Genomic DNA, 22368 nt, shown 5'->3' with positions numbered 1-22368 from the left:
GGAAGCACCGCCTATCCCAGTCCTCCCCCGTGCCCTCGCCACGGGCAGGCGCCTCTTGGGGCTCTGCTCTGGACATCCTCCTGGGAAACGGCAGCCTGTGTGTAGGGCCTGAGGTGCGGGGTCTGCACAGCTCGAGCTGCAGCCATGGCCACGTTTGACACCAGCTCTGAAATGCCCAATGAGCGACCATGAGCTGTTCCCTGATTCCTGTCTCCTTCCCTGACCCTTCATCCTGTTCCCCGACCCCCTGTCCCATTCCCCAACCCATCCCTGAACATCTATCCCATTCCCTGAGGTCTGTGCCGTTCCCTGGCCCTGAGTCCCGTTCCTTGACCCTCGATCCCATTTCTTGACCCCACGTCCCATTCTCTGACCCCCTATCCAGTCCCCTGACCCTCAGTCCCCTCCCCTGACACCGTGTCCCATTCCCTGACCCTGCATCCCGTTCCCTGCTGCTCTGTCCCATTCTCTGCCTAGTACAGTCTCTGCTGCTCCCTGGCGCCCTTCCCTGTGGGTACAGCCCTGGTCCCACTTCCTGTGAGACAAGGCAGAGTCCAGGTCTTGGGCTCAGCTTCAGGTGATGTTTCTGCCACTGGTGCCTTTTCTGGTCACAGTCCCGGGCTCTGGGAGAGGGGCCCTGCAAGACCCCTTCGGGGAGGGCCACTGCCTCATCACAGGAGTCACCACATGTGTGGGCGTGTGCAGTCAGACTCCCTTCAGACTCAGGGTGTCACGCCTCAGCCGGGGCTGCTACAGTCGGGCACTGCTCAAAGGTCTCCCAGCCTCCTGGCCCTGGAGACCACATGGCTCCTTCCGACAGTGCCCCTCCCACGCCAGCAGGGGCCGCACTCCACTGCTCCCAGGGGCTGGACAGCTCAGGGACAGCCACGAGGCCCTGGAGAGGCAGCTCGAGTCCAGGAAAGGCCCCCGCAACCAGCTCTCAAGGCACCCAGGACCACAGAACGGAGCCACAAGCAGCACGTCTGTACAAACACTTTATAAAGTCTTCCGCCGAAAGTGCATGAGCGTTTGGGCAGCACGTGACCTCGTGTCCACGTCGGGCCCGGAGGTGACCATTGGGCAGGCCGGGTGCTTGGACTCCAGTCCCAGCTGAGGGGGTCCCGGCGTGCAGATACCCCGGGCCCATCACTCCACACAGACTCATGGGCAGGACCAGGGCTGCGCTCCAGTTCCAACTGGGTCGGTGGTGACCCAGGCAACTGCCACCCTGTCCACCTCCTCCGTGTGGCCACAGCACCTCACTCTTGACTGCCCGCAATCCCTCGGGGGTCATGGGTCAGGGGTGACACCAGGACGGCCCCACTGTAGGGAGCCACTGACGGCCCCTTCTGGCTGTGTGCAGACGGGGACGCAGCCACACCGTGCGTGCCTGCTGAGCGGGCCTCTGGGGGCGACCTGGGCAGTGACACACAGACCGGCAGCCTCGCCTCGCCTCTGGGTCACAGGACGCGCCAAGGGCCACCAGACCGGCAGTTCTGTGCTGTGGTCAGCAAGGACCCCAGGCCCCACTGGAGGTGGACGGTGAGCGCGTGAGGCTACACGTGGGTCTCCAGCGCCAGCAGCCGCCCCATCCGCTCCACGTTCTTGTCAATGGTCGCCCGGCAGGTGATCTCCTGGGCACACTCCATGGGGAACCAGCCCCGCTCCGCGTCACGCAGCCTCTCCCCCTCATACCAGCCTGTGGGGCGGGGGGAACTTGTGAGGACCAAGGCCTGGGAGCAGTGAGGGTGGGGCTGGCCCAGAGTGAGGGAGACATGGGCACTGGGAGCCAGGAAGACAAGGGGGGTCAGGGCCTGCCTGGACTTCGGACCCTGGGTGTGGGCCAGCAACTCAGTGGGAGGGGCAGGTGTGTGCACTGTGCAAGGACATATGTGTCCACTGCTTGTGTACACCACAAACTTGTGTATACTGTGTGTACATGTGAGTGCCCCTATATGCCCACGTGCTTGTGTACGCTGTGTGCACTGTTTTCATATATGCTGCATGCATGTGTATACTGAGTGCTTATGTGCACCATGTCCCACATGCGTGTGTGTACTCTGTGCCCTATGTGCATGCCTGTGTTTGCTTGTGTGTCCTCCTATACACGCGTATGCACCGCACTTGTGTCTGTGTGTGCATGTATGCCACGTGTGCACGTGCACCTCTCCAGAGATGAGGCTTCTCCTGAGCACTGGGAAGGACAGTGGAGCATCTCTGGAGCAAGAACTGTGTCCGGCCCCCACTTGGAGGCAGTGCAGCAGGGGTGCAGGGGGAGCGCAGAGGGGAGTGTGGTCTGTGGCTACCTGGGACCTTCCCTGAAACTCACCATCGCCCACTTGCTGGTGGACGAGGACCACGTCTGCCACCTGCAGGGACAGCTCGTCGGGCTGCTTGGCTGTGAAGGAGCGGACGATCTCCACCTGGGTCAGCGCTGCAGGAGACGCGCATGAACCTGGACCACAGAGGGCGCGGCCACCAAAGCCACCCACTGCCCGGCCCAGGTTCTGGTCAGCCCTGGGGGCAGTGGGAGTTTTGCTCTTTATCCAGAGCCCGTTAGGATTCTGGTGTGTGAGCCTGGGCAGTGCTGCAAGAGCAGCCGTGTGTTCGGGGATGCAGGGAGATGTGGGGGTGCAGGGAGATGGGGTGGAGGAGGGTGTGGGGTGCAAGAGAGGGGCATGGGGTGCAAGAGGTGCGGGAGCAGGGGTGGAGTCCGGGGGGGTGGGTGCAGGGGGGTGGGGGCGGGAGGGCCGTGACAGGCAGCAATGGTTCTGGGAGTGGACGGCCGCAGGGCCCCGTCCCGCGCTCAGGCACTACTGGCCCGGCAGCTGCACCTCCCACCCCGCCCCTCCCCTGCCCATGGTGTACAGGCAGCTCTGTGCCCACTTCGTCCTGCAACTCAGCTGTGACACCGGCTCCCGTGGGGGTCTCGGAGCTGGGGGCCCTAGGGGCGGGGACCCAGGCTCCTGGCAGGAATCTGTGCTGGGAACCCGCCGAGAAGCCTTGGCTTAGAGCCAAGGCACCAGGAAGCAGAGCGTTAGCCTCCAGGCTCTGCCAGGGCATAGAAAAGGGCGACCACCAGCCCTCAGCTCCCACTGTAACCACCCAGCACAGCACCAGCAGGAAATGGCAGAGCACTCCGGTCCCCAGTACTCACAGGTCCGGTCTGGGGGTGGCTTCCTGCTGCTCTGCCCCAGGGCCCAGATCCAGCGGGCACGCTCACTCCTGGGCAGGGAGGGGCATGGTCAGCCCAGGAGTCCAGGAGGGGGACCCGGACAGACACAACCCAGGGAGGGGCTTCATCCTGGGCACTGTCAGGAGAGCAGGGGAAGGCCCTGTCTGGCTCTGAGAGAGTGTGTATGTGTGTGTGAGTGTGAGTGTGTGTGTAGTATTTGTGTGTGACTGTGTGTGTACATGTGTGCATATATGTATGTGCGTGTGTGCATGTATGTTTGCGTGTGTGTACATGTGTGTGTGCATGAGTGCATATGTGTTTGTATGTGTAGTATTTGTGAGTGTGTGTGACTGTGTGTGTACATGTGTGCGTGTATATGTGTGTGCGTGAGTGTGTATGCTTGTGTGAGTGTGTAGTATCTGTGAGAGAGTGTGTGTGACTGTGTGCGTGCGTGTGTGTGGTGGGGATGACAAGCCGGATCTCATGAATCGAGGGTCAGAGTGTTGCTGTCTCTAACAATCCTCCATGGACAAAGCCAGTGAGTCTGTCCCTCACCCTCAACCACTGACCCCAAGTGAGAAACTGGACTTTGTTTTCTGAGTCACTCCCAGGGTGCCTGAAGGCACAGCCCGGTCTCAGGCCCTGAGCACTGTCCTACGGAGGGTCTTAGCCTATTTTAAGGTGCCTTCCTCTTCGGACAAATAAAACACCGATATGCACCTCGCTGAGAAAGAAATCCTGGGACGTTGTTTCAGACTGTTCCCAAATGCTCACCACGGCTGAAGCGCAGACAGATGGAGGAGACCCCCAGAGTCTCACAACAGTCGCTGTGGCTTCTAGAGTAGTTGGTGACCTCTGACACACTCAGGAAGCACCCGCTGTCCACTCAGTCCTGGCAGTGCACAGTCTACTAGCGGTTCAGCGGCTTCCCCACACTCACATACTCTCACACTCACACACACACACACTCTCAAACACACACGATCTCTCACGCTCACACCCTCCCCCACAGTCACACGCTCTCTTACACATGTAAATACACACCCAGACACTCTCACACATGTAAATACATACCCACAGTCACACACTCTCTCACACATGTAAATAAACACACGCACCCCCCTCCCACAGTCCTACACTCTCTCATGTATGACATGCAAGCACACACACACACTCACAGCCACGTACTCTCTCACACACAAGCACGCGGTGTCTGTGGCACCAGCTCCCACGCCCGGCCCACACTCACTGCGTGTCGGCGCCCAGCAGCAGCTGCACCCGTTCGCCTGCGTGGTTGCTCAGTGCCGTGAGCGTGAAAAGTCGGCCGGCGGCCCCCAGTCTGGCGTGCAGGGCCGCAGGGCTGCCCCGACCGGGGGACACGGCTGGTTCCTCGCCGTCGCAGCAGCCCACCAGCAGCTGGTCCCGCAGGGAGTAGTCGGTGACCACGTAGCTCTCGTCACTGGGGGAGGGGCGGCGCGGTCAGGGGGACGTGGGGGCCGGAGAGAGGGGCCAGAGCCACGGCCTTCGACCTTCCGCTGCCACGGCCACCCTCCCTGAGGACACGAAGAGGAGACGGGGCCAGGGGCGGGTCTCAGCAGGTCGCAGGCCGGGGGCAGGGGCTCCCCGCGTCTGGGGTGCGTTGTGGGGTCAGTGGGCGGTGGCAGCTGCCGTGTGCCCCGGGACTCACCTCTTCCTCTTGGTGATGAGGAGCACGTCGTTGAAGAGGAAAAAGTAGACGTGGTGCCGGCAGGGCCTCCTGGAAAACAGCCCCGCATCCTCGGCGAAGGCCGTCAGCTCGCCGCGCTTCACCAGCCAGCGGGACGCCGATACCAGCGGGAAGGGCTGTGGCATGGGGGTGAGCGCGGAGTTTCCCCCGTCCCCCACGGCCCCTAGTGTCCCCCACGGCCCTGCCCTGCCCCCAGGGCTCTCCCTGCAGCTCAGCAGCCACAAGAGGGGCAGGGGCAGGCGATGGGGGTCCCTGCACCGACCCCCGTGCATTCTCTCCTCGACTCCAGGACATACCCCACCCCACCACGCACCTGACTCCTCAGCCCTTCTCTGGAAGGTGAACTCTTTTCAGGCCCTGGACGCCCCACCCACCCACCCACCCACTCAGGAGCTGGGTGTCACCTTGACCCTGAACTCCAGCTGAGAGTTGATGGTACACAGCAGCTCTGTGCGCTCCATCTTCCGGGCACCCTCATTGCACAAGCGGACGAGCTGGGGATGGGCAGACGAGGCAAGTCGAGAGAGCCAGGTACCCACTCGGGACAGCCCCTGTGTCCCACGGGTACAGCCCAGGGGGAGGAGGGACCACAGAGAGCCCAGGACAGGCCCCCGGGCCTAGCAAACAGCAGGTGCCGCTGCCCGAATCCACGCTTGAGCCCAGCAGGGATGCGGCTGCTGGGTGCCCAGGATCAGGATGGGGCGAGACCCTGCACTCTGCTCCCTGATGGGGCGATGGTCACTGAGGGTCCCCCACACCCCTCACTGGCCTCTCAGCCATGCGAGGGACATTCTGTCAGCTCAGTCCCAGCCCCCAAACCCTTCCTGCCCTCGGGTCCACTAGGCGAGTGTCGTCCTCGTCCCCCCCCCCCCCCCGCCCCCGCTCATGCTTCAGGGGCCGAACACTACAGGGGTCCTCACGCCCCTTTAGAAGGCGCACTCATCTCCCCATGTTCTCAACAAGGGGGGTAGAGAGAGACAGAGAGAGACAGAGACAGAGAGACAGACAGAGAGACAGAGACAGAGAGGGACTCTCTCAAAGAGTGGGAGAGGAAGAGAGGGAGTGAGGAAGAGAGGGAGAAAGAGAGGGAGAAGAAAGGGAGGGAGAGGGGAGAGGAGAGAGGAGAGGACAGGGGTGGTCAGGGCGGAGCGGGCACCCACCTTGCTGGCCTCCCTCAGGGCCCGCTTGCACACGTCGTACTTGGGGGAGTCCCGGGGGGTCTTCTGGCAGATTGTCTGTGGAGGAGCAGAGCAGTCAGGCCGCCTCAGGGGGAGGCAGTCGGACCCCTGCCGCCCCAGCCCACCCAGCTGTCTGCTCCTGGTGGCCAGGACATGCCAAGGTCAAGTGCGGCCAGGGCAGGGGGCCCAGGCGCGGGGAGCCGCCTTGTGAAAGTGGGGGGTGGGGGTAGCAGGGGCGGCCAGGGGTGGGGGGACCTGGACCTGCCGCCCTGGACAAGGCCTTCCCCCTCCACGCGTGAAGGTCATGAAGGTCCACCCTCAGCCCTGAGAGGGCACGGTCACGTTCATGGGGACAGACAGGCCAGTGCCGCAGCCAGGAGAAGCGGAGAGTCAGCCCGCTGCCCCTTCTCTCCCTCCAGCCCAGGCCCGAGTTGCCGCCCCCTCCCCATGCCGTGAGCACAGGTTTGAGGAGCTGCCCCTCTGGGAACAGGCCAGAGCCTCACTCGTCCAGCGCAGCTCACAGCCCTAGACACCTGGAAGCCACGAGGCCCCTGGCAAACAAGGGTGAGCAGTGGCCGTCCTGGTGCCAGCCCAAGGGGACCTCAGGGGCAGGGGGGCAGCAGGGACAGTTGGGGCCCCAGGAGCAGGGGATGGGCCAGCGCTGGCTATTGGAGGCTGGTGGGGGGCAGCGTTGGTGGTGCGGGGCGGCAGTGCTGGCCATCGGGGGCCGGGAGGGGGCAGCGCTGGCCGTCGGGGCGGCCCTCACTCACGTCCATGAGCAGTGGCAGCCGGGTGACCCTCTGCATGGGCAGGATGAGGAAGGAGATGATGGGCAGGTTCCGGCAGTCCTCGTGGGCCTCAATGCGGGACAGCGCTTCCCTGAACGGGGCGTTGGTGTCCCTGAGGAGACGGGCGGCTCAGACCGGCCCCCACCCGCGTCCTGCTCTGGCTCTGGGCCCCCCGGCCCCTCAGCCCGGCCCTCACAGCAGCCGCTGCAGCGTGCGCTGCTGGTACACCTCGTTGCTGCAGTAGCGCACGTAGGGCTCGAAGGCGGACGCTGCATGCTTCTCCACGATGTCGCTGATGTCGTCGACCCCGGGGCCGCCGCCGTGCCGGGCCTCCAACTCCGAGAAGAACCTGCATGGATGGACGTCAGGTTGCAGCCAGGCGGCACCCCTGCCCCGCGGCCCTCAGGAGACCGATGGAGCCAGAGCTCTGCGCCCAGCAAGGCTGCGGGCAGCGTCTGGGTGCACAGTGCATGTGCAAGGGCCCTGCTCCACCTGGTGCACGCACAGGGTCCTGAGGAAGTGTGTGTGTGCGTGTGTGCGAGCCTGGACGGGTGTGTCAGGCTAAGTGTGTGTATGAGTCAGTGCGGGTGCTGCTGGGAGTAAGCATGTGGTGCATGAACACATGTGTGCCTGTGTGTGAATGTGAGTGCAGAGGGTACATGTGTGTGCTGTGTGAGCATGTGTGTGTAAGGTACATGTGTGTGCTGTGTGTGAATATGAGCATTGTGTGGACATGAATGTGTGAGCATGTGTATGTACCTAGGTGAGTGTTGTGTGTATGAGTACATGCATGTATGAGTACATGTGTGTGAATGTGTGAGAATGAAAGTATGTGGAAATGTGAGTATGTGAATGTTGTGTGTGGGAGTGTGTAAACGTGTGAAGTGTATGAATGTGTCAGTGTGAATGTGTGTGTATGAGAATGTGCGCATATGTGTGAAGTATGTGCATATGTGAATGTGTGTGAATGTATGCATGCCTGTAACTATGTGCAGGTGGGTGAATGTATGTGTGTGTGAATGTATGAGAGTGTATATGTGTGTGCATGAGTGAATATATGTGCACATGTATGAATGTGTGTATATATGAATGTGTGCACATGTGAGAGTGTGTGTGATTCTATGTGTGAGTGTGTGAATGTGCGTGTGACTGAAAGGGTGTAAATGTGAGTGTGGATATGTGTGCATGTATATAAATGTGTGAATGTGTGCACATGTGTGAATGTGTGTAAATGTACACGTGAACGTGTGTATGTGTGTGAAAGTGTACACGTGTGCACGTGTAAGAATGTGTGCATGTTTGTGAATGTGTGCATGTGTGAATGTGTGCACATGTGAATGTGTGTGCGTGTGTGAATGTGAGTATATGAATGTGTGTGCACGTGTGCACGTGTGTGCACACATGTGTGTGTTGGACACGCTCATGGCATCTCAGGTGACAAGAGTCACTGGGTGGGGCCCTTACCATGGAACTTCACGTGCCCTGAGTCCCAGAGCTGTTGCTCCCGGGGTGGTGACCCAAGCCAAGCCCTGCTCCTTCCTCCCCGCCCCTTCCTCAGCCCTGCTCCCCCAGCCCCGCCACCCCTCCCAGTCCTGCTCCCCCCAGCTCTAGTCCCCTCCTGATTTCAGATCTCTGCACCTCCAACAAGGACCAGGCAGTGTGACCGGTCAGTGTGGAGGGCTCTCGGGGTCAGGGTCCAGCCTGGGACCCAACACGTCCAGTCCCACACCCCGGGGAGTGGTGGAGGGGCTTTGCAAGGCGGGGGAGGGTGCCCATCCCGAAGACCCTCACGCACACAGGGCATGGCCTTGGGGTCTGCACACAGACGGGCCCTTGTTCCCTCTCTGAGCAGCGCCGAGAGCAGCCAACAGCCGGGCTCGGCCACAAAGGGGCCTTTGTCTGGGTCCCGCCACTAAGAAGGCCTGTCCCAGCCCTCGGGGTCTCCATGGAGCCTTTCCACCTCGCTTTCCCGGAGTCCAGATCACTTCCCGAAGCCTCTCAGCCCCCGAGAAACCCCTCAGAGCTAAGCTGGGCTGCGGGCACCCTGCACCCCCCACACGCTCCCTCTGCTGTTCCCTCTCCCCTCCCCACCCCCGCAGAAAACACCTGCAGAGCTAAAGCCTCAGGCCCACGAGGGGTCACCCAAACACTCCCAGACACGCCCTGCCCCGCGCAGGAACAGAACAGGAGTCGCAAGCCCCATCACACACAGGATGGTGGCTGTGGGGTTTCCAGCATTTACTGCCATCAAGACTAAAGGGCTCCTGCACTCCAGGGGCTCGGGAAGACCCTCCGGGGTGAAGGTGCCTGGCTTATGGTCAACCCGTGTCCAGCCCTGGGACTCCACAGGGTCCACAGAGTGGGCACAGCCGGGTGTGGCCCCCACTAAAAAGTCCTTCTTGCGTTCAAGAAGGACAAACTTGTTTGCTCGAGGACTTGGAAACGAGCATTTAGAGCATCTTGGGGCGGGGCCGGTCTCCTGGGACATGAAGGCTGCCCAATCCCACCCCGACCACGCGTGTCCCACCCACAGCCCACTCCCGCCTCCGACCACCTGCACCCGGGACAGGCCACACCTTCACATAGGCTGTTCTTAGGGGACAGGTGGGGGGAGGCAGGTGCAACCCCGCCACGGACACCCACAGACACGTCCCCTGGTTCCAAGCCCTCGAGCATTTCTTATCCCACCCAGAGCATCTGCCTTCACCTGCTCTCCCCGCAGGGAGCCGGAGACTCCTCAGAGCCCCGCTGTGCTCCGCTCCCCTCCGGCCAGCCTGTGACTGAAACTCCTTCCCTGCCGGGGCCAGGAGAGAGAGCACCAGAGAGAAAGTCTCCCTATAGCCGAGCCCCTGGGGCAGGCCTTTCTCAGGGGAGCCGGGATTCCGTCCCAACACTGCACACTCCCCGGAGCACTGGCAGGAGAGCTGGAGGCCCTGAGAACCAGGGGTGCGGCTCAAACAACCACATCAGGAGACATCGGGGGCCGGAAAAGCAGCTCAAGGGTTAGAGCAGTCGGTCCGGCCAGATCCTGTCAGCAGCCCTGAGCCAGCCGGCGGGCAGTGGGGTGCCCGCGGCCCTGGGCACTGTCGGGAGGCCTTGGGGAACAAGACCAGAATCTCCCCCACTGGTGCCCATGGCACTTAGCAAACACAAAATGGCCACGTGACCACGATTTAGCAATGACCCCACAAGAAGTCATAGGGCACTGGGCAGGGCAGGGCAAGGGGCACTGAGGAAGGAAGGGCGGGACACCTTCCCCGACCCCAAGGGAGGACGTCCTGGGGCAGAGACACAACCAGAATTCAGAGAGGACTCAGCCCAGCACTCAGGGAGGACTCAGCCCAGCACTCACTTCTTGCTGGCCTCACACACGTCGGTGATGTTGGAGAACAGATGATGCCTCTCCGTCTTGGTCATGGTCTGGCCCAGCTCCTGGGAGTCCTTGAACATGCGGATGAGGGTGTGCAGGCTGAGCAGGTAGGAGCGCTCGGACGAGATGACCTCCATGATGGCCTGTCAGGACAGCAGGCATCTGTCAGGGCATGTGTCTGCAACACCACGCACAGCGCCAGGGCTGCAGGTGCAGAGACTGTCACGGCCAGTGGGTGCTCACAGCCCCTCTGCTCACCACCCACTGCTGCGCCTCCTGACGGGAACCTCCGACTGTACCCCCGAGGATGACCCTGGCTGTGAACAGCTGTGACCCCTGTGACTCTGATGGGAGCCTCTGGCTATAACCGCTGTGACCTCTGACTATGACCTTCAATGGGACTGACGGAAACCTCCGACTGTACCCGACTGTGACTCCCGGCTGTGTCTGGCTGTGCCATGACTGTGGCCCTATTCCCACTGACTGTGATCCATGGCTGTGACCCCCTGAAAGCAACCTGTGACCCCTGACCGTGACCCATGACTGTGACCCCCCGACTATGACACCAACTGAAACCCTACCTGTAATTCTGACTTGACCCTGGGCTGTAACCCCCCAACTATATTAAGATTCTGACTGACCCTGCTGGAGGCTCTGGCTGTAACTCCCCCAGCTGTAACCCCTGGTTGGAGGCTCTGGCTGCAACTCCCCCGGCTATAACTTCCATAGCCCAAGTACAGGCATGTCCTGGTGACTCCCACAAGGCCTCCAGAAACCGGGAAGGGGAGAACCGGGTGGACGTTTCGTGGCATTATCTCCCTTCTGAACCAGAGAGAATGACAAGGTGGCCCACGCTGGCCAGTCCCCCGCCCAGTGACACGGGTATTCTGGATGGCTCTGCTCTCCCAGACGTGGGGAATACGCACGTCAGAGCACGTTCCCGGGGTGCCCTGGCGTTCCCCTTGGCTCTGATGACAGAGCAACGGGGTGAGGAGTCAGCCTCCCGCCTGTAAGGGGCAGCCCTGTGGCTGTGCTACCATGGCAGGATGAATGGGACGTGATGCATCACAGATACAGATGGGCAGCGTACACGCCCAGCGCCCACACGGCATCTGCCCCCAACTGGCACAACGTGGCTCCGCCTTCTCAGCAGACCCTTTCCCAGGGGCGGTCCTGGGCATCGGGGCTGTGCCGTGCTTGGTGGGGGGCACCATGCACGGACAGGGGTGCCAGACTGCTCCTGAGGGCCCCAGGTTCCATCACACCTGGCCGGTTCCCACGTCGACCAATGTCCCTTCTCCAACCCTCTGTCCACCTCAGAGCCCTATGAGAACTCAGTGTCGAAGGCGGGGCCTTGCCCAACGGCACGTGGGAGACCCCATCCCGCACCTCGGGATGCCCAGAGCACCGCCAGGAACAGGCCAACCAGACAACCAGGGCTGGAGGGCAGGCCACTGACCGGGTTACAGTCCCAGGCCTCCAGAGCCAGCAGGTACCCCCTAGGTCACTCCCACCAGGAGGGAGCCCAAGGGACATACCAAGGCTCCAATAAGATAAGGAGCCGTGGGGACATCACACCTCCTTTCTGGGGGTGGCTGTCACCAGTTGAGTGTCACACCCACCCAGTGCCACGCCGTGCGAGCAAGCTTCAGCTGGAAGTGTGGAGGGTCTATCTGGGCTGGGAGCAGCCGCAGCACCGACCCTCAGAACCTACCTCCTGCCTCTTACGCTCCTCCTGGCTCACAGTCTGGGAGAGTCCATTCCTTCTCACCTAGGCAGAGTATGCAGGTGAGTTGCGGTGGCCAGGGTCGGGGTCACCTCGGCTCACACGTGTGCCCCCGGCCCATGCCTCGAGCAAACGTGAGCCCTCAGCCCTGTGGACCTGTAAAAACCAGAAAGAATCTGGAACGGAGCACGGCCAGGTGAGGCCAGGGTGGTCCAACCCTCATTCTGGATACTCTCCAAACACCATTTACCATCATCCATCCCTCCATCATCAGCCATCCCTCCCTCCTCCGCCCTCCTCCATCCATTCCTCCTCCACCCTCATCCCCATCCACCCATCATCCATCCATTACTTGTCCCTTCTCCGTCCCTCCTCCCCCATCCACCCACAATCCCCCCATGCCCTGTCCGTCCAGCCATTCAGTCTCGGGTGCTGGGATTGGAACCCTAGGTCTCAAACAGATGAAACGTGTTCTGCCACCAACCCTGAAAATGAGAGATTTGATTCAAAATTCAAAAACGATGCTCATAAAGAACTTCACCAGATGAACCATTTCAGTTAAAGGCCTGGCTTGCAGGGCTGGTTCTGCCGCCCCCAGGCTTCTGAGATGCCAGCGTCCCCCAGCGTCAGCCAGGAGAGGGCTCAGCCTGTTCCCTCTGGGGGAACCTCGAGCAGTGCTCAGAGCTATTCCCTGTTGAGGGCTCGCTCCAGGCAGTGCTGGGGGCAGAACCTGGGTCAGCCGCATGCCAGGCCACTGCCCTGCCTGTGTGGCCTCTCTCCGGCCCGTTATCTGTGACCCCGCGATACTGTGATCTCTGTGAAGGAGCACACTGGTCTCTGTCTTGTCTGGGCAGAGGACAAGCCCAGGGCTAGCATCAGGGACTGTGCCCAAAGCCACACGGAACATGTTTCTCCTCAAAGGAAAACCGGGTTCCAGTCCTCTCTCTGCAAGGAGGCGAGAGGGTCAGCCGCTGTGGTGCAGGAATGCAGAGAGCTGCAGGGAGAGCAAAGCCTGCCTACCCCCCCCCCCCCCACACACACACACACACACACACGCCCACACGCACATACACACACACATGCATGTACACACATGCATACACACGCACACGTGCATGCACATACATGTACACATACGCACACATACATGTGCATGTACACGCACACGTACATGCACACCGGCCCATGGGGACCCCACGTGCTCACATATGTGTGCAGACTCCCACATTTGTACATATATATGGGCACAAGTCCACATGCTCACTCACAGTCACATGTGCACACACATGTATAAGGGCACATGTCCACGTGCTATGCACGACAGTCATACCTGACATGTGCACACATATGTATCCTGTGTGTACACACATGCGTAAGGTCACACAAACGTGTGCTCACTAGCACGTGTCCTGCAGTCACACATGCACACATATGTACCCCATGTGTACATGTGAGGGCATACACCCATGTGTTCTCACATGTGCCCCATAGTCATGTGTGCACACATATTTACCCCACATGCACATGGGCTCACTCACCCACGTGCACTGCCATCATACCTGCACATGTGCACATACATGTACCCGGTGTGTGCATGTATGTGCACGCAATGATGGGAAAGGTGAGGGGCCTGTCTCAGAAGCAGGAGCTGACAGGCCCCCGGAACCGAGGTGCCAGACCGGGAGGGACGTCGTGGTGCAGCCGCTGATGACCGGAGGTCATGGAGCCTCGAGCTGGCCCCCCGCAGGTGCATGCGCCCCCTGGCCTCCCGCCCTCCAAGGCAGGGCGGGCGATGTCTGTCCTACCAGGGACACACACCCTCAGCCAGACACAGGTGCACCCACCGCCCAGTGTTTTGGTCCAAAGTGCGGCCGGTCGGGGCATGGGGCAGGGCCGGGCACAGCCATGCAGACTTGGGAACCACCCCAGAGTCAGACGAGGGCAAGCCTGCACAGTCAGCAGGGACCCCCCCCGTGGTCCCTCAGCAACCTGCTTCCCGCACTCCTGCTTAGGTCTCTGCCTCCGAGATAGTGCTGGGGCGGCAATGCTTGGTGGGCAGGGCAGCTGCTGCGGATGCCAGCCCTCAGGTCACGTGAGGCCACGGTCAGAAGAGAAGGCAACGCCAGGCCCCGCAGACGCCAGCCCTGGGCTCCACACACGCCAGCCCGGGCTCTGCACTGGCCTGTCACAGGAGGGGTTCTCAGCCCCCCGAGCTCTACTTGGAGGTCCCAAACGATCAATCTTTTAAAAATGAAGAATCCAGAGCCAGGTGGACTCGGGGTGCAGGTCTCACTCCCCCAGATGTGGAGTCCGTGGGCAGTGGGCGGGGCTGTCTCAGGGCCCCTCTCCTGGCCGCATGCTCAGGATCACCCCACTCTGGGGACGTGTCCCTAGCAGACTCCGGAGAGGGTGGGTGCAGGACTGTCGGGGTCTCACTTTGACTGTTGGCCAAAATCCCTGCCCTTGGAAACAGGAGCGCTCCTTGCCCTGGCACTCCACCCAGAAAGGCGCCCTGGTTGAGAGGATAACAGGAGGTAGGACGCACCCTCACCCTCTGCCCGTTAACACACCCAGCCCTGAAGGCGGGAAATGTAAATCATCAACTAACATCTGTCCTGCGCCTGTACCAAGCTGTGTGGACTGCCCTCGGAGATGTATGTGTAAATACCCCTGTGTGATGCTGAAAGTAGACTATGGACCGAACATGAATGCCCCTCAATGCCTCTTTTGCAAACCACAGCACCCAAAAGGAGAGAGAGAACAGAGGGGAATGCCCTGCCACAGAGGCAGGGTGGGAGGGGGATGGGATACTGGGACCCGTGGTGGTAGAAAATGGGCACTGGTGGAGGGATGGGTGTTTGATCATTGTATAATTGAAAACCAAGCACAAAATTCTGTAAGTCTACAACTGTACCTCATGATGTCTCACTAATAAAAATTAAAAAAAAAGATACCCCTGTGTGAGAGCTACTAAACGGGGAGCTGCTTGACCTCCAGCTTTCCCCCTCTCTGCGCGGTTCTTTCTCGGGGGCGGCGGGGGCCTGCGGTGCGCGGGAGGCCAGGGCAGAGGCTTCTCCCCTTCCCACTCCGTCTCCTATAGGGAGTGAGTCCAGCGGCTTGGGGAATCACACTCCAGTGTGCCAGAGTCGACTGGCCAGGACCCTGACACAGGACGTGTGTCCACCTGCCAAGCCAGAGGACCGGACACCCCAGGGGCCGGGACAGGAAACTGTCCCCCAGCCACAGACACACATCTGGGGCTGGAGGGGATGGCAGGCAGGGCGCTGGCCGTGCACACGCTGACCCTGGTTCCATCCCTGGCATCAAGAGGGTCCCTGGAGCCCACTGGAAGTAAGCCCCGAGCACCCCCAGGGGTGGTCTAACATAGAACAAGAAAACAAACTCCCCAAATCCAAACACACATTTGGCCAAGACAGGAAGTCATTCGCTGGACAGGAAGTGACCAGTCACCACCGAGTACCCAGGCCCTGTGCGAAGGCCAGGGGCTGGAGGCTTCCATACAACAGGACACCAGCCGCCCACTGCTGCCTCGGTGGTCTCCAGGCAGTGCCCACTTGGAAGGGTGGCAGCTGGCCCAGAGGTTGATTCCAGCCCACCCCAGGCTGCCCTGCGCCACAGCCACAGCCTGTGAGGCCAGAGACGTGGCCCACGGAGGGGGAGCACTGCCCCGAGCTGGCACAAGCATCCCAGGGAGCACCGCTGAGCTGCAGACACCCAGCCCTGCCCGGGACTGGCCACTCTGCCCTGGCCAGTCCCTGCAAGGACAGCAGGGTGGAGGAGGAGTCGGAGGAGTCAGAGGAGGAGCAAGAGGAGGAGGAGCAAGAGGAGGAGACGTCCGGAATAAGGCAGCCCGGCCTAACCCAGTATCCACAGTCACACTGGGGCTGCGGAGACCCAGGGGATGCGTCCCGGCCCCCAGAGCCACTCACGGCGGATAGCTGGCTCCAGGTGGGCGACACGGGCTTGGGCTGGGCCCCGGCGCTCTCGTCTGCCTTCTGCTCGCTGGGCTCTGACTCTCCTTGGTGGTTCTGGGGGAGGACAGCATCTCCTGCGGGCCGGACACAGGCCAGCTCACCGCCCGCCCGCCGACCCGCCCATCACCCTCACTGCCCCCCCGCTGCAGGAGGGAGGGTGCATGGGCAGGGCAGTACCCACGACCACCCACACGCCCGCCTCCCGTACCCCACCAGCCTGCACCACCTGCCAGGCCTCATGGGCCAAGACCACCAAACTCCCCCCCGCCCTTGTGTCCCTGCCACTGGCTTCTGGGCCACTAACCAAGCCCTGAGCAAGGACATGAAGCTACTTCTCTGGGGGTCAGCTGAGTTGGGAGCAGGAGTAGCTAGGAGACCAATCATAGTGCGGCAGAGAGGAAAAGCCTAAGAAAGGATGGGCAGCACCCGCAGGGCCAGACAGCCCCAGTGACAGGTCTGTGCGGGAGCCACAGGTGCAAAGGCCCTGGGGCAGGCTCTGCTCCAAAGCTGCGTGTGCCAGGACCTGGGCTGGGCTGGGGAGTCAGCGTGAAGGTCTGGCTTGGTGCTGAGGAGGCTGCTGCTTTCTGGCCCAGCGAGAAGGGGGTCCCCGGGGCTCCTGGGAGGGTGATACACACAGGGCCTGGGGGACAGATGCAGGGTGGGGGCTCAGAGCCCAGGCACAGCACCAGACAGGAGCTGGACAGAAGACGGGTTTGCCAGCAAGCAGGCGGGCGGTGCTGAGCTGGGCACGGGCCAGGCGCTGCCCCAGGTGTGGCTGAAAAGTGGGGGAGGGGGGCCCGCGGTAGATCTGGGTGGGGGCGGGGTGTGTGTGTGTTCCTGTGAGACCAGCCCCCAGCTCCAAGGCTGAGAAGGCAGGCTGGGCCTGGGGCGGTGTCGGCCCAACACTCCCAGCACCGCCTGCTGGGTAGGGAAGGGGACAGCAGTGCCTGCTGGGGCCCGCGCGCCGCACCCCCCCCCCCCCCCCCCCCCCGCACTTCCTCAGGTGCAAGCGGGTACAAGGGACTCCAGCGTATCACACTTGCCCTGGACAGAGGGGCCTGACACACCTCCCCGGGAGGCCACTCCCTTCTCCAGCCCTGACTGGCTTGGCTCTTGCTGCATTCCAGACGGGAGCTCGGGCTGGCCAGGAGCACGCGCCAAGTGGCTCCCTCTCACCGGACCAGGGCGACTCAGTCTGACTCTCCACCCGCTCTGGGTGGCTCCTGGGAGCCAGCAGTCGCGTTCAAACGCATGGGGGGTAAGAGCCGCCAGCCCCTCACCCGTCTCCTGAGCACAGACAGGCGGGAGCTGGGACTGTGAGACCCACACGGGGACAGCCTCCGCATAGATGGACACGCATGACCCGTGTGCAGGCCCCAATGGCACCAGAGTGAGCAGGCACGCCAGCCCAGCGCCAGGGCTGCAGTGACAGAGAGCGGGGAGCACAAGGCAGCGGCGGCCAGAGACGGGTGGCAGACAGGCCCTGGACCCCCATGCGCTGACCCTCTTTCCACTTCTGGCACCACGTGTGTCCCGTAAGCCCACAGGAGGAACCCCAAGTGCACAGCCGGGAGAAGGCCCTGAGCACGGCCGGGCGGGACCCAAACAGGCACAGAACAGGGCCGGAGAGGGGCTGGGGTCCCGCTGGTGCGTCCTCTAAGGCACAGGGGGACACAGGGACGGGTCAGGGCAGGGCGCTGCCCCCCAGGCTCCTGCAGCTGGAAGCAGACCCCACAAACCCACAGAGCGAACGCTGACCTGAGCACTTGGCAAGGGGCTTTTCTCTTAACCCCCAAATGTGCACAGTTACAAGCTCTAGGGGACCTTGTTTCTGTGGGTGGGAGGAGGCGAGTGACAAGAACCGACACTAAGAGAGTAGACATCTGGGGCTGGGGGGTGGCCAGGCACCGCGCCAGCCGCCTCTGCTAAGTGGGCCTCACGCTGTAGCACCGCTGGGCCTGCCATGGACTAACACGGCCCAGGCCACCGAGTGTCACCGCGCCTGACCCCAGTCCCGCCCAGACCCCAACCAAAGAGAGTGGATGTCTCGGGGACGCGTGATGGAGTGGAGGAGGGTCGACATCAGACCCAAACCCACAGCTCAGGAACAGCACCTCCGGGCCCTGCGGAGGCAGATGATGGGGCATCAGGAAACGGGCAGCCCGCAGGGGTCTGCCGTGAGCCCAGCCTCCCTCAGGAAACCCAGCTGCGTGCACAGCTTCACACTGCGTGACGGCACGAGCGGACGTTTTTCTCATCCTCGGTATGTTTGCTGACTGCAGCGGGATTTCCATTTATAATTGATATTCCACGTTGACACAGCACGAGGTCTGGAAATCAAAACACTTACCTTCCCCATCGAATGCTCCTTGTCCTTTCAGCATTTTTTTCTAAGGAACGAGAAAAGCAAAACAAAAAAAGAGAAAGAAAAGGCAAACTGTGTGAGTGAGCCAAACGGGAAACGCAGCAGTGTGTGTGTGTGTGTGTTGGGGTGGGGGGGGGAGGTTCTCGTCGCTGGGAGATTCAGCACTTCCAGGACCAGAGCGCAGGGTCCTGGGGAGGCTCAAGCACGAGCAGGGGGTGAACAACGGCCTCACGAGGCTGCGTGGCCCCTCCCTCCTAGGGTCTTCGAGCCCAGACTCCGGCCCCTGGAGCAGGACTCAGGCCTTGCTGGTCACTTGTCTGTGGCTGCCCGGGAGAGGGTCCGGGGAAGAGAGACCACCACTCAGGGTCCCCCACTAGCGCCCCACTGTGCGTGGCAAGGCTACCCCAAGCAGCACCCACAGCCCTGGCCTCGAGGAGACCTGCAGCAGCACCCTGACACAGGCACCGCCATCCCAGCTCCACCCAGAGGCCCCCGAGCATGTCCCCAGGGGATCCTCTGGGGTGCCCGGATCATACCCGGATCGGCCAAGGCAGGCATGTCCCCTCACTGCACCCCGTGTCTCGGGCCCCCCTGCTCCTGGCCTGAACGGCACAGGCTTTGCCACTTGCTGCCCCTTCCAGTCTCAGAAACTGCTGCCACCTGGTCAGGGGCTGCAGGTCAAACCCCTGCCACAAGTAGTCACCAGGACATTCACTTTAAAATATGTTTTTCAAAACTTATGCTGCCCCACGTGGGGCTGTGACCAGCGGTGTAAGAAGCCAGCTACTGGGGCCAGACACAGCGGGAAGGCCCTCGCCTTGCACCAGGGGACCTGGGTACCATCTCTGGCACGGCAGGGGTCCGGAGTCCCACTAGAGTGAGCCCCAAGCACAGAGCCAGGAGTGAGCTGTGAGCACAGAGTCAGGAGTGACACTGAGCACAGAGCCGGGAGTGACCCTGAGCACAGAGCCAGGAGTCAGCCCTGAGCACAGAGCCAGGAGTGACTCCGAGCACAGAGCCAGGGGTGACCCGAGCACAAGAGCCGGGAGTGACCCCGAGCACAGAGCCAGGAGTGACCCTGAGCACAGAGCCGGGAGTGACCCGAGCACAGAGCCAGGAGTCAGCCCTGAGCACAGAGCCAGGAGTGACCCCGAGCACAGAGCCAGGAGTGACCCCGAGCACAGAGCCAGGAGTGACCCGAGCACAAGAGCCGGGAGTGACCCTGAACACAGAGCCGGGAGTGACCCGAGCACAGAGCCGGGAGTGACCCGAGCACAGAGCCAGGAGTCAGCCCTGAGCACCTCTGGTGTGGCCCAGAACACAGAGCATAAAGCCAGGTCCACTGGTCTCTGCCTGTGGGTGTTGGCCGGGTGGGCCTGGGTGCCCCCTGGTCAGCCCGGGAGTCCTAGCGCTCAGGCCCGTTCTGGTCTCTCCCCGCGGGGCTCCCAGGGCCTCCGCCCGCCCCCGCCCCGGCCGGGCCGCTCACCTGGATGCTGCCCCGGCCAGCCAGCCGGCCCCAGCCCTCGGCCACGGCGGCCAGCGCGGGCTGCGACGCGCGGTTCTTCTTCCTGGCGGCGCGCGCGGGCTCCAGGCCGCTGCCCACAGCGCGACGGTAGGACGTGGAGCGCAGGCCCCGGCGCGGGGGCCCGGGGCTGTCCGGCGCGGCTGGCGCGTCCAGCGCGTCCAGCGGGCAGCGCGCCTTCTGCCGGCGCCGGGGCTCGGAGGCCAGCGCGCGCGGGATGAGCTGCCGCGGGGCGCGGTCTGGGGGGGTTGGGGGCTCCGGGGGGCTCGGGGGGCCCGGGGGGCTCGGGGGATCCGGGGGGCGCGGGAGGTCCGGCGAGTCCGGGGGGTCCGGGGGATCCGGTGGGTCCGGCGGGTCCGGGGGGTCCGGCGGGTCCGGCGGGTCCGGGGGGTCCGGCGGGTCCGGCGGGTCCGAGGGGTCCGGCGGGTCGGCCTGGTCCGGGGGGCTCTCGCCGTGCACCGGGAAGTCGGTGACCAGCACCCCGCGCGGGCTCAGGTAGGACTGAGGGCGGCCGGCCATGTCCGGGGGCAGTGCGGGACCCAGCCGCGCCCGGGGGTCGGCGCCGCGCGGAGCCCCCGTGGGTGGCCGGGTCGCCGCGGGCGGGCGGGAGCTGCAGAGAGCGGCCTGGAGGCACAGCCCCGCCCGCCCGCGCAGGCCCCGCCCCCGGGAGGCCCGCCCCGCCCGTTCAGGCCCCGCCCCTCCGGGTGGCCACGCCCCGTCCGCGCAGGTTCCGCCCCTCCGGGAGACCGCGCCCGCGCGAAGGCCCCGCCCCTCCAAGAGGCCCCGCCCCTCCCCGGGAGGCCCCGCCCTCTCCTGGGGCCCCTCAGCTTCCCTACAGGTCCCGCCCCCAGGAGGTTCCGCTCCGACCGTGAAGACCCGCCCCCACCCTCGGGCTTTCCCTATGATGCCCGTCTCCGCCTTGGCCCCGCCCTATTCCCCCCCACCGCGGTCTTCGCCCCGCCCCCAGCCCTGGCCCCACCTCCAGAACGGGCCAAGGCCCCAGTCCTGGCCCCACCCCAGTACTGGCCCCGCCCCAACACTGGCTCCGCCCCACCACGGCCCCTCCCTCCAGGGTCCCGCCCACCCCGCCCACCCCGCCCACCTCGCCTCCGCCCTGGCTGCAGTGAGTGCTGAGTTGAGTCGGGGGAGAGCCGCTCCCTTGGTGCCATGTGGGCTGCAGAGCCCCTAGAGCCGGCAGTGAGTGTGGGCGGCTGATCCTCGGGTCCCGGGCCCTCAGCCCCGAGCGCTCCCCGCTCAGGCCTCCTACTGGAGGTGCTCAGGGGTCGAATCCGGCTTGGCCCGTGCAGGGCAAGTGCCTCAGCACCTGTGCTATTTCTCTGGCCCTAAAACACATTCTCACTGTTACCTTTCCCGTAATGATTTGTGAATAATGTGAACATAAAATAAAAGGCTAGCATCTCTGTTATTCACAAGTCCAGCATGAGGCTGAGCACAGAGCAGGAGTGAGGTCTGAGAGCGCTGACAGGTGCAGCCAAAACTCCCAAAGCATAGTCAGCCAAAGCATCAGAATCCAAGTGGAGACAGTCACCAGCGAACCTTCAGATTAACAAAGTCTAACAAAGCTACTAAGAGCTTCCCTGTCACCTCGGCCAGGATAACTCAGGCGCGACAAGCCACACAGCTGCCTCCCTCCCCCAGTTCACCCAAAGACGCAGCCCAGGGCGAGGCTGAAACACAGGCGGGGCCCCTCCGCCGGGGCCTTAATGCAGGGACCCCTCTGGCCTGGAGCTTTCGTGCAGGGGCCCCTCCAAGCTCCGGCCCCTGGACTCCTCAGAGTAGTGCTGTTGGTGGCCGAGTCACCAGGCACCTGGCCGTGAAGCAAAGCCCAGGACAGGCTGGCACGTGGTTCCAAGATGCTTCTCACCCTCTTGCTGGCCGAGGTGTGTCCCGGACAGCCCCCATCTGCTGCATGTGTCAGGAGGTGCTGCCCGCCGGGATCCCAGCCCTGTGGTCAGTGGGTTTGCCTCTGCCTCCTCATTGAGAGAGAGGCCGTGCACCAGCAGGATAGAGGTGGGCGTCTGAGTCTGTCCCCAGGAAGGGGCTCTGGCCAGGAGAAGCTTCTCTACCCCCGCCCCCAGCTTTCCGGGATGCTGGCCTCTGCAAGCCAGGGCAGTGGGGTGTGGGAGCCCCTCACCGACACCCGGGTCCTGCCCGGCAGGACTGTGCCTGCACTAAGCCCATCCTACACTCTGTGACGTTCCTGCTGGGTGGAAGAGAACGGGAGGAGGGTGGGAGCGAGCACAGCAGGCCGGCTGTGTCTCTCCCCATGGCCATGTGGGGTCCTCGAACCCTGAACACCGCCAGGTGTAGCCCACAAGAACAGAGGGGGATGGCGTGCTGGAGGCGGGCACTCTCGGAGGCCAGCGTCTTCCTCCATCACTCCCACCCGAGCTGACGCCGGATGGTCCCTTAGCAAATCTGCTACTCAGAGCCTTCCTGGGGCCCTGGGCCTTGCATGCAGGAGAGCTGGGTTCCAGTCCCGCTCCACAAAGAGAAGAAAAG

At 63.0% G+C, this 22368-nt stretch overlaps 1 protein-coding gene across 1 annotated transcript; it reads right to left on the bottom strand.

Moving 5' to 3' along the window:
• Nucleotides 1-1532: 1532 nt before the first annotated feature.
• On the bottom strand, nt 1533-20364 carry ARHGEF26 (Rho guanine nucleotide exchange factor 26). The gene is made up of 14 exons (XM_056114311.1): nt 19810-20364; nt 18309-18348; nt 15914-16032; nt 11952-12008; nt 10220-10380; nt 7064-7216; nt 6850-6979; nt 6062-6136; nt 5306-5395; nt 4863-5017; nt 4425-4634; nt 3158-3225; nt 2330-2434; nt 1533-1699 (listed from the first exon to the last, which is right to left on the bottom strand). The coding sequence occupies exons 1-14, from the start codon at nt 20362-20364 to the stop codon at nt 1557-1559; spliced, it is 2061 nt and encodes a 686-aa protein (XP_055970286.1). The 3' UTR covers nt 1533-1556.
• Nucleotides 20365-22368: the final 2004 nt, after the last annotated feature.

Source organism: Sorex fumeus, unplaced genomic scaffold, assembly GCF_029834395.1.
Source record: "Sorex fumeus unplaced genomic scaffold, SorFum_2.1 ptg000024l, whole genome shotgun sequence".
NCBI classification, from domain to species: Eukaryota; Metazoa; Chordata; class Mammalia; order Eulipotyphla; family Soricidae; genus Sorex; species Sorex fumeus.
Note: the sequence above shows the minus strand (reverse complement) of the source record. Positions and strands in the feature narration are given on the sequence as shown.

What these genes read in the sequence shown, in the direction of transcription:
- ARHGEF26 (XM_056114311.1), bottom strand. Translation starts at nt 20,364, where the DNA reads ATGGCCGGCCGCCCTCAGTCCTACCTGAGCCCGCGCGGGGTGCTGGTC. An exon ending in GTGTGTGAGGCCAGCAAGAA is followed by an intron (nt 7,217 to 10,219) that starts GTGAGTGCTGGG and finishes CCATCCATGCAG; the next exon opens with GTTCTTCTCGGAGTTGGAGG. An exon ending in AGCTGGAGTTCAGGGTCAAG is followed by an intron (nt 5,018 to 5,305) that starts GTGACACCCAGC and finishes CCCATGCCACAG; the next exon opens with CCCTTCCCGCTGGTATCGGC.